Below are 13,355 nucleotides of genomic sequence, written 5' to 3'. Positions count from 1 at the left end.
ACGTTCCAACTAATTTCATCATAAATGTTTTGTGCTTCCTAATTTTCTTTATTGCTAGCTTCTTCATTTTTTTTTTTGTGTTTTGTAATGATTGGTATGCGCTTTTTAAATCGACGTGATATTCATGTGCAGTTACTTGATATTCATACCCCGTTACTATTCCACATTGACTTATGATGCAATGAAAATAAAAATAGTACAAATACATAGATATGATCTCCATTTTCTGAATACTTAGTACGCAAATGAGGCTTTTCTACATTCCAACTAAATATATAAATGTTTTGTGCTTCCTAATTTTCTTAATTGCTAGTATTTTTTTTTTGGTAATGATTAGCATGCACTTTTTTAGATTGACATGATATTCATGCATAGTCACTTGATATTCAAGCTCTATTATTATTTTAGATTGACTTATGACGCAATAAAAATAAAGATAGTAAAAATATTTAGATATGATCTCCCTTTTTTTAATACATAGTATGCATAGGAGGTTTTTCTACATTTCAACTAATTTCATAAATGTTCATTGCTTTCTGATTTTCTTAATTGCTAGTTTTTTTTTTTTTGTAATGACTAGCATGCACCTTTTAATTTGACATGATATTCATGTGTAGTTACTTGATGTTCGCGCTCCATTACTATTTCATTACTATTTTAGATTGATTTATGATGCGACGAAAATAAAGATAGTAAAAATATATAGATATGATTTCCTTTTCTTTTCAAGTACATAGCATGCATAGGAGGTTTTTCTACATTCCAACTAATTTCATAAATGTTTTGTGCTTCCTAATTTTCTTAATTGCTAGCCGTTTTTTTTTTTTTTTTTGGTAATGACCAGCATGCACTTTTTGTCATAGACTAGTCTTTCCTTGGCAAGTCTCATGTAAGCCAAAACAATAGATAGACCAACACATACGCAGTTGAAAAATGATTACAGTATAATTAACAAAAAGTAATTTATTGTATTTGCAAAATTATCTTATACGCATGTCAAGATAGAGCTAACATAATCTAAAGGGGGAAAAATATATAGTATCACTATATGTTTGCTTATTAATTTTCTATAGTTATGTTATTTCTATGTCATTTGAACTTATAAGTATTGGAATCGATTTTGTTTATTTTTATTTTTTTACCTTTTACCCTTCCCCGCACATTTTCTATCTCCAACTATCTGTTGTTTGTCAGATCAAAGATTCTAAATCCTAAATCTAACAACGGAAAAATTAAAATCAATTATTAAATCTAAAAGATATGCTTATACCAGCCAATCAAACAAGCATATTTATAAAAGGTGTTCCCCCTAGGTCATGGTTAATACACCAACAATACCACATCCCAAATGAAACATTCTAAGTAGTTAAAATCCATGTTGGTAACATATTTAGTTAAAAAGGATTCTACTTGCACTAGTTGCAACCAATACAATTTCCATTTTTGTTGTCATTAAGAAAAAAAGAAAGCAATGTATGCCTTATGATATACTAACACAACAACCAAAGAAAGAAAAAATCTGAACAATAAACTCTTCAAGAAATGTAAAAAACTAGTTAAATGGAGATAATAAAAAGTGGAAAGGAAAACTCATTTGAAAAGCCAAACCTACTACTTGAGGGTGGGCTTGACGAACGATTCCGAATCCGAATTTAATTCTAACATGCGAACCAAACGCCGCCTTAGTTTCAATTTTATAACCCCAGATGCTGAAACGATGTCGTATGTTGCAGTACATGCCGATTAACTAAACCTTCTTGTGCTACACTTTCTGTGTGCACACGACACAACCAGTTCTCTCCGCTCTTGCACTCCCCCTGCAAGTAAACCCAAACCCGATTACCCGACAGCGTGGAAGAACACAGGAATCCAATCAAAGCCAAAATCCTAAGCTCCGATGTCGACGTTGACAGGTCAGAATCTTCTCCTCGTTGTTTATCCTATCAATTTCTCCCTCTCAACTAAGAGCGGATTTGAACATGATGGATTTCCTTTTTTTTTTTTTGGCTAATAAAAAGTATATGAGGCTATTTTTTGAGCTTATATTTCGATTCCATGGGTTTTGATTGAGAGAATCAAATTAAACATCTTCGCCGTGACTGCCGCCTCGGCTATCTGGGATGCTCTGCGGCTCTGCGCATCTTTATCATCTTTACCTCACTTTTTATAGCAGAATTAGTTTTAATGGTGAGCCATTGATTATACAGCTTGGAACTTGCGATTTTCACTACTTAACTGCTTAATTAGTTTAATACGAGGTTTTTCATTTTGGATTACAGGGTAAGCTACCGATTATAACTTATAGGATTAGTCTTCCTTATGATGCTTAGGGAAAATTTTAGGTCAGTGCAACTCGGTTGCTTGATGTAACCTCTGTTTAAATTCACATGTAACAAATCCAATGGCTGCATAAGGTTTGAATGGGTAACAGAACTGTTTAAGTTACTTTGCACTGGTTGAGTTTAGTGTCCTCAGCTGTGTTTTTTATGTGAGAGCTGGAGTAAGAAATGTAAGAGGTAGCTTGGTCTAAGGGCATACGAAAGCCAATGTTACAGTTTGATACATGATTGAAGAATTTTGTAGTCATTAAAAAAAAAAACCTTGGGTTACAAGTTCAATTGAGCATTATCTTACCCCACACTGCTAATATACTTAGATTGGTCCAAAAGGATGATATGAATAAAAGCAATGAATTTAAGAAGACATATTTGCCAAAATGATTTCAATCAGGTGACTTGATTAGTGTTTTGGCACCTTTTGAGTTATGGAAGATGCCTTGAGAAAAGGGAAAAGGGAGCTAGTGGCAAATGGTTTCCTGAAGGAAGCTTGGTCTCAGGAAAATCTCTGTGTTTTGTATCATTGGTACACTTATATGCAAGTGATAATTATTTAAAGGGCCAAACATTACATTGTCATTTATTGCAAGGAAATTGATGCTCATGCACCAAGTAAACAATCTTCTTAATTGAAGTTTTGTTTGTTACTTATGGTTGCATAATTTTTGCAGTAAGTGTAAAGTGGCAGAAGAAAGTATTTCCTGCTGTGGAAATCGACACCACTCAGTCCCCGTATGTCTTCAAATGCCAATTGTATGACCTAACTGGAGTACCACCTGAAAGGCAAAAGATTATGGTAAAAGGTGGTTTACTGAAGGTAATGAAATAGATTTGTAGAATGGAAGTGAACCGATTATGAATGCACCACTTGATTGTATCTTATAAGATTTGAAACTAAAATAGAGAGATACATAAGAAAATTATTTTTGTCCTAAACAAAAAAGAAAGTGATGCACATGGTTTTGTGATTCGTTTAGCTTACCCTATTGCGCTAATTTTTTTTTTTCTTTTCCTGTTTGGTGATAATCTAGGATGACGCAGATTGGCCAAAAGTAGGAGTAAAGGAGGTAAAAGTAGCTTATTGGTTTACTTTTTACCCTCTTTTCCTGAGCCTTAGTGATGGTTCACCTGATTAATGTTTTTCTGCTTGTTTTTGGTCTAGGGCCAAAGATTAATGATGATGGGGACTGCCGATGAGATAATCAAGGCTCCAGAAAAAGGTCCTCTTTTTGCTGAGGACATGCCAGAAGAAGCTCAAGTTGTCAATATGGTTAGGTTTCTAACCCTTTTAACTAGTTAATCTTATAGATGCCACTTACTTTTGCACAATTTATTATGCAAATTGGAAAAGAGAAGTGAAAATGAGCTCTTAGTTTGCCACTAGGTAGTAACTGTTTCTGATTTGTACTATCACAAATTATGTGGCTCTTGCTTCAGGGTCATTCTGCTGGCTTATTTAATCTTGGAAACACCTGCTACATGAACTCCACAGTGCAGTGCTTGCATTCAGTTCCGGAGTTAAAGTCTGCTTTAACTAAGTCAGTTCTCTTAATTTCTTGAATTAACTTTTTATAGAGTGGTTCTAGATATATACGCTGCAATTCTTCTATTGCTAATGTATTGTTCTTACCGCATTCTTTCTGGTTAGTTATCCACCATCTGGTGCTGGCAACAACGTGGACCAGTCTTCTCATCAGTTGACAGTTGCTACACGAGATTTATTTATTGAGCTTGATAAGAATGCTAAACCAGTTGCTCCGATGCAATTTTGGATGGTATGACTGCTTGTGTCGCTGACTGATTGTTAATGTCATACTTCCTTTTTGGATTTTCCCAAACTTTTGGCAGCTGTCATGCATATTAAACAAAGTTTTTTGCTTCTTTTCCATCTTGTGGGCTTCTACTTTTCCATATATTTTCTCTGATAAAGGGGCCTACTCTTTGTCTATAATATTCTAACCATGCAATCAATGTGCTTGACAAGCATGCTTTGTGAATTCTGGAAATGGTGGCAGACACTTGTTACTAGTGGATGTTAAGAGTTAAGCTGGTAAAAATTTGTGTGCCGCAATTGTTGAGAAGTTCCAATGTCTTAAAGTATGGATAAAACTGGACACAACTACCAAAACCATCTATATCTTCCTACTCTGTCTAAATATTTGGAGTTCCCAAAAGTGCTGAAGAAATTCTGATAGATGGAGTGTATCATTGGTTCTGCGTTATTTAGATTTGAGTGTGAAAATTTTTATGAGCAGTGGTGAGGTGGAAATGATTGTGTTTGCTTCTGCAAGAGAAGATGTAGAAAGCTCCTTTAAATACCAGAGACCAGTGGCTTCTGTATTAAATTTAAAAGGAAATGTCACTTTCTGGCGTCAGTGAAAGCATTTGGCTTGTTTTTAAATAAGATGATCTTTTGGTATTTCATGTCTGATTTCCCTAATGCAACAGTGTTCTCCCAAAATTAAATTTAATAATTCACTGAGTCAAAAAGATTGTAGACCCTGTACTACCCTTTAGTTTCATTATCTTAAACCTGGAGTCTTTTTATTTGAAATTTAGCAATCACTTGCAATTTTAGTATTCTGTAGACATTGTGCTTCTCTTTTAAGATTAGAAGTGCCTCTGGCATCGTTTTTGTCCCCAGAGAAAGGAAGAATAATTTTTTTCTCAAATCTTGTGTATATAAGAACTCAACTTGGTGATTTTTTTCCTTTGCCTAAAACGAATACTTGTCGGTAAATAATGGACTTTACAAAGAAGAGGACATTGATTCTGATATGAATTTTCAAAACTAGCTAGATGGAACCTCCTTTATTCAGTGCACTTGATCGTAATTCATTTATGTGGAAGCAACAATTAGTTGAAGAATACATCCTTGTCAGCATCCTTATGTCTATGTAGTGTGCTTAATTAAACTTTCTTCACAGGTATTGCGGAAGAAGTATCCTCAATTTGGCCAGCTGAACAATGGAGCCTTCATGCAGCAGGTTCTCCTGCATTCCATCATACTGATCTTTTTAATTATCCAATACATTTATTTATTGCATGAAGAGTGTACCTGGCATCTTTTTCTTTTGGGGATGGGTAGGGTAGGAGTGATCTGTGGGGAGCTTTGGGACTAGAATTTCCGACCTCTAAGTGGGTAACTTCCTTGAAGATGTTGGTCAGTGTCAAAGCATTTCTACTTCTTAGGTGATTGTGATGCTGTATCGCTGATTGTTATCTTTAAATGATGACAGGATGCTGAAGAATGCTGGACACAACTTCTATACACACTTTCTCAGTCTCTCAAATCATCAAGTTCTAGGTAGGTCACTTATTTTGCTAAAGTTAAAATTTCTTCACTTTTGCTGGGTTGCTGAAATTCTATTTTTTAGTTGAAACCTTTTATTTGCTAACTCTCTTGTTTCACCCCACCCTGTATATTCACTTTTGAGGATGTATTTAGATTGAAACTCCCAAACACACTTCTATGATTTCTTATAGCAAGCTGGCTTTCCTCCATTTTCATTCATTTTGATCATGTTACTTGCAGTGAAGAGCCGGATACTGTGAAGGCACTCTTTGGTATCGAGTTTGTAAGCAGGTATATTGATTGGTATTTGTTGCAACCTATTTTTGTCTTGCCTTTGTGAGGAACATAAATTACCTTTAGATTCTGATTTTGTTGTACTTTTGGTTATCATTTTGCTGTATATTCAGCTTTAAATTGTTGAAGTTTCTTTTATGATTTTGGTTTTGTCTATTTTGACATCATTCTGCAATATGCAACCTTTTCTCTGTTGGCCTTACGATTTCCTGCTGGAGTGGTTATGTTCTTCTCTCTTCATGAATTGCCTTCTGCTGAGTAAGGGTTTGATCAGTTCTGTCCTGCCCAGCCACATGAAAGAACCACACATACTACCCTTCCTCTTACCTACCACTGGCTTGCAACATGTTTGTTTGAGATATATTCTCTTGTTTGGTGGGTCTTACATTTTTATCGAGAGACTACTGAGTGATGGTTTAATCCTTTTATAGTTAATCCAGCGATTTGGCTCTTTTGTTTCTCTATCAAAACATATATCAAGAATTACTGGTCAAAAACTGCAGGGCATTGATTTAGGTGGACAAATTGTTGGCCATTGTTTCTGACCTGTCAGTGAAAAAAACAGAGGGAGTAAGTGTTTGGGGAACTAAGTTTAGATCTGGATAAGGAGAATTTTCTTCTTTATTCTGTTTTCTGCATTGTTATCATTTGCTATCTACTGTACACACAATTCAATATTCTACATGTATCTGTCTAGCTTTGAGGAGTTCCTCGTAAGATGTTATTTATTTGATCTTTTGCACGGCTATGAATCCAGGGTTCATTGCACAGAAAGTGGCGAAGAAAGTACAGAGAGAGAGTCAGTTTATTCACTTAAATGCCACATTTCACAAGAGGTGAACCATTTGCATGAGGGCTTAAAACGTGTAAGTTTTATTTGTTAAGAATTTTGAGTCTATGATTCTGTTGAAGAATCTACTCTTATTTCTTTTTTAATCCTCCTCCTTCAGCTACTTTTGTTTTTCTTTTTATTTTTTATTTTTGTTGGGGGGGGGGGGGGGGAGGGCAGAAACAATAATTGTAGACAAATAGGAAAGAACAAACACCAATTTGTAACTGGAATAGTGATCAGAAGCATAAACTCAATGACTGGATATTTGTAATTAGACTCCTGTAGTTTTACTAACTTCCAAAATGCAGTATTTTGAAGTGTGTTTAACTTTCAGAAACTTGCTTTTCTGATTTGATTTCCCTCCTCAACCTGTTGGTCCTCTTTGTTTTCTTTTTTGTCCTTTGAACCAGTGGTTCAATGCTGGACATTAAAAAAAAAAAAAAGAACTGGACATGACTTTGCAACATAAGATTTACTTTTTCAACTTTTTCTGGGGAAATTGAAAAATTGTAGAGATAAGATTGATAATGTATTTAAGGATAGATAAGCTAGTAAATAGGTTTAGCATCAAATTGAAGTAATAGCCAAGAATGTAGTCACTGATTTTCTCATCTCATTGCAGTCCAGACTGGAATAAAAGGGGCTCATACTGTCAAAAAAGGAAAATTTGTTATCCAATTATGCTTCTTTTAATTTTTTAATTTTTCTCATTTAGAAGATATATTTCTATTTTTTATTCTGACTTATTGAGGTACAACGTGCTGACTCTGTATCCTTTTACATTTACCTGAATGACTCAGAGACATCATCTCTAGCAGCCGTTTGTATGCTGCTCAACTGCTTTGCACACAGCTGTATACATATGTCTAACAAATTTTACCTTTTTAACTGAAAGTGTGAAAAACTTTTTTCCCATTTATAGAGTTTTGGGTAAATCCATTTATTTTGATTGATTTATTCATTCAGGGTTTGAAATCAGAACTGGAAAAGGCTTCTCCTGCTTTGGGACGCAGTGCAATTTATGTAAAAGACTCACGCATTAATGACTTGCCGAGGTATGTATTTGATGTATTGGCCCTTAGTTTTTCTTGCAGGGTTGTTATTTCCATGAATGTTGTTCTTCCCAGAGATCTGTTTACCATGTTCCTATGGTATTAGATTTACTTGTATTTTCTTCTCTCTTCTTTGTACTTAGACAGTCATTTTCCTGCACAGGTATTTGACTGTTCAATTTGTACGTTTTTTCTGGAAGAGGGAATCAAATCAGAAGGCAAAAATCTTGCGGGTAATTTTTTCCCTTTTAATCGTCCTTTGTTTTTCTGCCTAGGCAAAGATTGTGGTGAATTATCAATCTTTATTATGACTTCTATTTAGCTTACAAAGTCACCCAATCTGCAGAAGGTGGACTATCCATTGGAGTTAGATGTTCTTGATTTGTGTTCAGATGATTTAAGGAAGAGATTGGAAACTCCTCGTCAAGTACATTCTTTGCCCCCCTTTATGGATGGTTTATAACCTGTTTTCTTTTGCAATATAATTTCCCACCCCTCTTTCTTTCCCCTTATAAATAAAGCCAATATTTGTTCAGAAAATTATTCTGGTTATCAACTTTTAGATTCTTCGAGACGAGGAAGGTAGAAAACTTGGTCTGAAGGTTGATCAGAAGAGCTCTGGTTCAGACACTGATGTCAAGATGACCGACAATGAGGTTAGCATGTGAAATCCATATAAGCAAACCACTAACTGGTGCTTTCTTTCATCTGCAAGATTCTCCAACGATTGGATACACATCTACATAATTATGCTTGATACAACACGTTATTTTATATACTCAGGAATCAGCAAATGGTAACGGTGGAACATCTAAAGATTCATCTCTGGAAGGTAAAAGTGAAATCTTTGGTCCTTTTAGGTAGTTGTTGAGTTATTCAGTTTTAGTAGAACTTGGTTACCTTCATTAAGTAAATAACTACTTCTTGTCTGGATCACAGTTAAGTAAAATGCCTTAATCCATTTGTTTATGGTTTGCTTCAAGGTGATCGAGATGGGAAATAACATTTTAATGCCTAATCATATATTTCATTTAATGATTATTTTTGTTCGGTGTTCTGTGTACTTTTTATAAATGTGTGTGATGATAAGTATAGTGTTAATACATGCCCATAACTAGGGTGGGGAAAGTGTGTAAAACCAAATTTTGAGGTAATATATTGGATTGATAAAATAAAAGTGCCCTGCACTGAATGGTTATTGTAGGCTATACCCCATACGTCATGGTGAAAATTCATGAAATAGATATTACGTGATATGTTACTTTCTTACCTTGAGCTCACTTGAGTCCCTTTTGGGTGACCTTTCAGGCAAAGAAGTGCATTTAACTGGAATTTATGACCTGGTTGCGGTGTTGACGCACAAAGGTAGAAGTGCTGACTCGGGGCATTATGTTGCATGGGCGAAGCAAGAAAATGGTGAGTCCTCGTATCTTGTTTGATTGCATGTTTATCGGGTTCATTAGTTTGTAAACTTTGTTAGCTTGATTGCAGGGAAATGGATCCAGTTTGATGATGATAATCCGATTCCCCAACGCGAGGAAGATATCACAAGGCTTTCAGGAGGGGGTAAGGATTGCCTTTAGCAATTAAACGGCTTGTATTGGTAGTTGAAATTATCTAAAATTTTCTTTTTTTTTTTTCACAGGTGACTGGCATATGGCTTATATTTGCATGTACAAGGCCCGACTTGTCGCAATGTAATTTTGATTGTTGTTGGATGGGATCATGTCATTACAAGAAGTATGATAAACATCTTCATATCTTCCATTGTGTTATTTTTTTTGTCAATATCAATGAGTCATGTTCAATCTGTACGCTAAATCCTTTGTGCTTTTTCTGTGATGAACTTATTATGTGACATTTCCAGATAATGGTTATCCTTTTTATTCTCGCTTTTACTTTTGGCTCCTTTGAAATTTTCCAAAGCCTATTTTTGCCACTTTTGCATTTAGGTAAACTTTTGGCAGAACCGGAGTAAGACATAATCTGGTCAATTCCAACCCAGCAAGATTGATGGTCTGCGGGGTGTTGGTTAATTCAGGCTTAGCAAAATTTCATACAACTGAATTTAAAAACCCTAGTCAGAAATAGAGGGCAATTTTCAGGCTGAAAATGGCAATCCAAACATATATTTTCTTTAGGTCCTGTGATTCCCGAATTTTTTTTCTTCTGTTTTTCTAGAAAAAGGAAAAAGGTTACTATCATGTCAATCAATTATCTTGGAGCCAAACGTAATGGTATTGATTGATCAGTGAAATGTGTATGCTCAAAGAGCGGAAAAGCAGTTAATTGTATTTACAAGCATATATATATATATATATGTCCTTTATTTTCTGGTCATCCAAGGTTATGGTGCTGGCTTGTGTCTAGTTAAATACTACCATGCCATAACATGCATAAAACAGAAAGAAAAGAAAGGAAAAAAACGAAAAAGGGGGAAGAAGATCATATAAAAGATGAACAACGAATAGATGTTCGAGGCTGCTGCTTTTTCACATTGGCGTCCTTCATCAGGTTGAGCCTTGTTTCAACATCTGGATACCCTTGGACACTTCAAGGCACCAGCAGATTTGGTCAATGCCCTCACTTCTCTTGCTGCTTCTATTGGAAAAATCTGCTCCGCGCTATAGTTTGGCCTCACGGCAACACCGCCACCACTTCTTGATTGGCTGAAAGAGGCGCCATTTTCAAAAACATCTTCCACAGATAAGAAGTTCCATGACATGCCATTTCCGTTGTGCTGCCTCCATGTCACCTGTCGATGTTCATATCCAGATTGTTAAGTCTTGAGAGTTTCATACACCATGGAGCACGAAATGGATGAAAAAGACTTCATCGATACATACCTCTTTATTCCCATCTTTTGGGGCAATGAAGAGATTTGCTTGGCTCTTTATCGTAGGATCCATGCTTCCTCCAATAGCGTATGCTCCCCAACCCAGGTAAAGATTGTTAACAACGTGGGCATATCCGAATCGAACTCTGACACAGACAAAACCCCCAATTACACAAAATGGAGGATAACATGATAAGAGTCTTCTTTATGTGTATATATCATAGTTCTAACAAGAGAATTTTGTACCTTGGCATTCTTTGTTGGCAGCGAGGACCAAAATGATTGAAGGCTACGGTAACTTTCATGTCCTTGTCTCGTCGGAAGCCATCGTCATGTCCCAAAAGCATGACCTTATTCTGGGATCTAAACCAATTGTTTGAGATGGTAACACCTGTTGAGCCTCGCGTAACATCAATTAATCCATCAGGGCAGTCGTAAAGCGTATTGTGATCAATCCATATCTTAGAACTCGATAGCATTCTGATAGCATCTCCATCAACGGGTCCCAAATGTACAATCTTGGCGTCTGGACCTAGAACAGGTCCTGCTGGTTGAGCAACGCAATTGTGGATGCGGAGACCGTGTATGATGACATTGTTCGCCTGTTTCACCAAATTTTTAAGTCAAAAAATTTTTTTCGTCAAGACAAAGATGTATAACAACTTCAAAGAATAATAATGCATATACTATCGACTGGCGCTAAAGGTATAAAAGGATAGAAATGAATCATGAACCCATTTAATTAATTTGGCATAATTATTTCGATTGAATAGGATTTCCCATAACATTTTCATGATAATCGTCATATACTAGAATTTTACTACGTACATCAATTATAGCTGCCTGATAAAGGCTGTTTGGCAAAACTTCCTAGTCTTGGCCTGTGCTCTGTAAAATTTTTAAGAGATAAAGTTGACCAGCAAGCATCTGTAGGTGCATGTAAGACACACCGTGAACTAAACTACAGACCAATCGACTGGCGAAATCAACCAAGAAAAAAGAACGCAAGTTCATTACCCTTTGCAACACTAGGCAAGCACCACCAGAAATGTGTACATTAACACCTCGTCCATCAATGGCAGTGAAGCTGCTGACAAGAAGGGGTTTCTGGAGGGTAATATTCATGTCTCTCTTAAACGTAATCCAAACCTTTCCCTTGACATGGGTCATAGCATATCTCAGGGTTCCTGGCTTAGGGTTGAGTGCATCGTCGGATGGATCAGTCACCTTGTAGTTTATGACGTCTCGGCCAATGTTGCTCATCATTTTCCCAGCATAACCAACGGAGCAGGTAGCCAATTGGTGCCTGTGGCTGCGCCAGTTACGGTCTGTCCTCCAGCATTTGTCGATCACATTCATTTTAGCAGACACATGAGGGCTTGAGGTGATGATGGAAATGGTAGCTATGAGAGCCCAAACAGTGCACCAAGGTGCCGTTCGGATGCCTTGAATGCCCATGTTCATTTGTTCTTCGTTTTTGCAAACATACAACCGAGTTTCCTATTTGGAGAAAGAAAGATGAATATATTTAGGGTTTTGCATGGGAAAGTAAATTGAAGGGCCACGTATTTATACATGCAAGGTTTATTAATTGGAAGTTGTACATTAGTTTGTAGTGTGTGGTGAGCGGGAGTTTTTGATATGGATGTAAAATGAATGGAAATTGGAGCAGGTATTGCTGTGTTGTACTCCTAGATCAGTTTCATCCCCCATTTTTTCTTTTGGAAAAAAGCTATTTTCAGCTAGTTGAACTAGTCTAGAAAGGTAGACAAGACAGATCAAACACCGTTACTTGATCTGTCTTTTACAGAGATTGAGAGAGAGAGATAGAAACGGTAGTTAAAAAACGCCACAAATTTCTCAACCATTACCGCGTAGCATGGCTTCGATACTACTATTTACGATTCTGTGCTGGCTACTAATGGAGTAATGGGAGAGGAGTAATGGTTAGGTTACAATTCCGACTTAAATGTGGTATGAGTTTATAGTTGAGGTTTGTCTCATATGGTCATATAGCCAGTGACAGTTGTTTGGAGTTTTCAAAGCAACATTCAAGGATACCGGCTGGGGGTTTAAACCTCCGCAATATACATTATCGCTAATTTACGTTTTTATACCCCATTATTTTCTTTCTTTCTTTCTGTTTTTGGGAGCTTTATCCTGTTAAATCATGATTTGGACTAAAGAAATAGAAATAAGTTTAAGTCAAGTATCTAGAATTGTCCAACTTATCAATAGTAAAGATGATGATCTCTCTGCTATTGGCCCAATCATTGAAGAGTTACGGGAAGCTTTGCATGATCCTCGTTTGATTGATGTAAATTGGGAGTGTGTTTGGACGGGAGATTATTTGCTCAAATATATTTGCTTATATCATCATTATAATTTTCAATACGCTTTTTTATCTTCTTAATTATCTTTTTATCTCACATACATCACATCACAAAAAGTGCTACAGTAAAAATATCTCAAATAGTTCTTGAACTAGCGCATTTTACTAAAAATTTTCACTCTATTGAACTCTTCTCCTACATTTGTTGAGCAGAGAGATCCAATTAAATCGAATCACAGGGTAGGGTACTACAACCAACTGCATGCGCTGCTGCTGCTTGTTGAATAATTTGTCTTAATGTTTCATTTTCAAGCCATGCATGATTAGTGCAAGGCCTGAGGAAGGAGTGAATGGGTAATCAACAGCAGCAAAACATTA

At 36.1% G+C, this 13,355-nt stretch overlaps 2 protein-coding genes across 2 annotated transcripts; one reads left to right on the top strand and one right to left on the bottom strand.

The window, feature by feature from the left end:
• The first annotated feature begins 1,763 nt into the window (after nucleotides 1-1,763).
• On the top strand, nucleotides 1,764-9,707 carry LOC113767690 (ubiquitin carboxyl-terminal hydrolase 6-like). Its single transcript, XM_027311864.1, has 18 exons — nucleotides 1,764-1,913; nucleotides 3,008-3,153; nucleotides 3,368-3,403; nucleotides 3,499-3,606; nucleotides 3,774-3,874; nucleotides 3,985-4,111; nucleotides 5,264-5,323; nucleotides 5,576-5,643; nucleotides 5,872-5,922; nucleotides 6,683-6,791; nucleotides 7,724-7,812; nucleotides 7,973-8,042; nucleotides 8,156-8,236; nucleotides 8,373-8,465; nucleotides 8,593-8,641; nucleotides 9,118-9,225; nucleotides 9,301-9,375; nucleotides 9,455-9,707. The coding sequence occupies exons 1-18, from the start codon at nucleotides 1,898-1,900 to the stop codon at nucleotides 9,508-9,510; spliced, it is 1,443 nt and encodes a 480-aa protein (XP_027167665.1). The 5' UTR covers nucleotides 1,764-1,897; the 3' UTR covers nucleotides 9,511-9,707.
• Nucleotides 9,708-10,336: 629 nt separating this feature from the next.
• Nucleotides 10,337-11,926, bottom strand: LOC113767301 (probable pectate lyase 16). Its single transcript, XM_027311346.1, has 4 exons — nucleotides 11,663-11,926; nucleotides 10,892-11,247; nucleotides 10,656-10,791; nucleotides 10,337-10,564 (listed from the first exon to the last, which is right to left on the bottom strand). The coding sequence occupies exons 1-4, from the start codon at nucleotides 11,909-11,911 to the stop codon at nucleotides 10,337-10,339; spliced, it is 969 nt and encodes a 322-aa protein (XP_027167147.1). The 5' UTR covers nucleotides 11,912-11,926.
• Nucleotides 11,927-13,355: the final 1,429 nt, after the last annotated feature.

The sequence above is a fragment of the Coffea eugenioides genome, chromosome 4 (assembly GCF_003713205.1).
Source record: "Coffea eugenioides isolate CCC68of chromosome 4, Ceug_1.0, whole genome shotgun sequence".
Lineage (NCBI taxonomy): Eukaryota > Viridiplantae > Streptophyta > Magnoliopsida > Gentianales > Rubiaceae > Coffea > Coffea eugenioides.
This window is presented reverse-complemented; position numbering and strand designations above follow the sequence as displayed.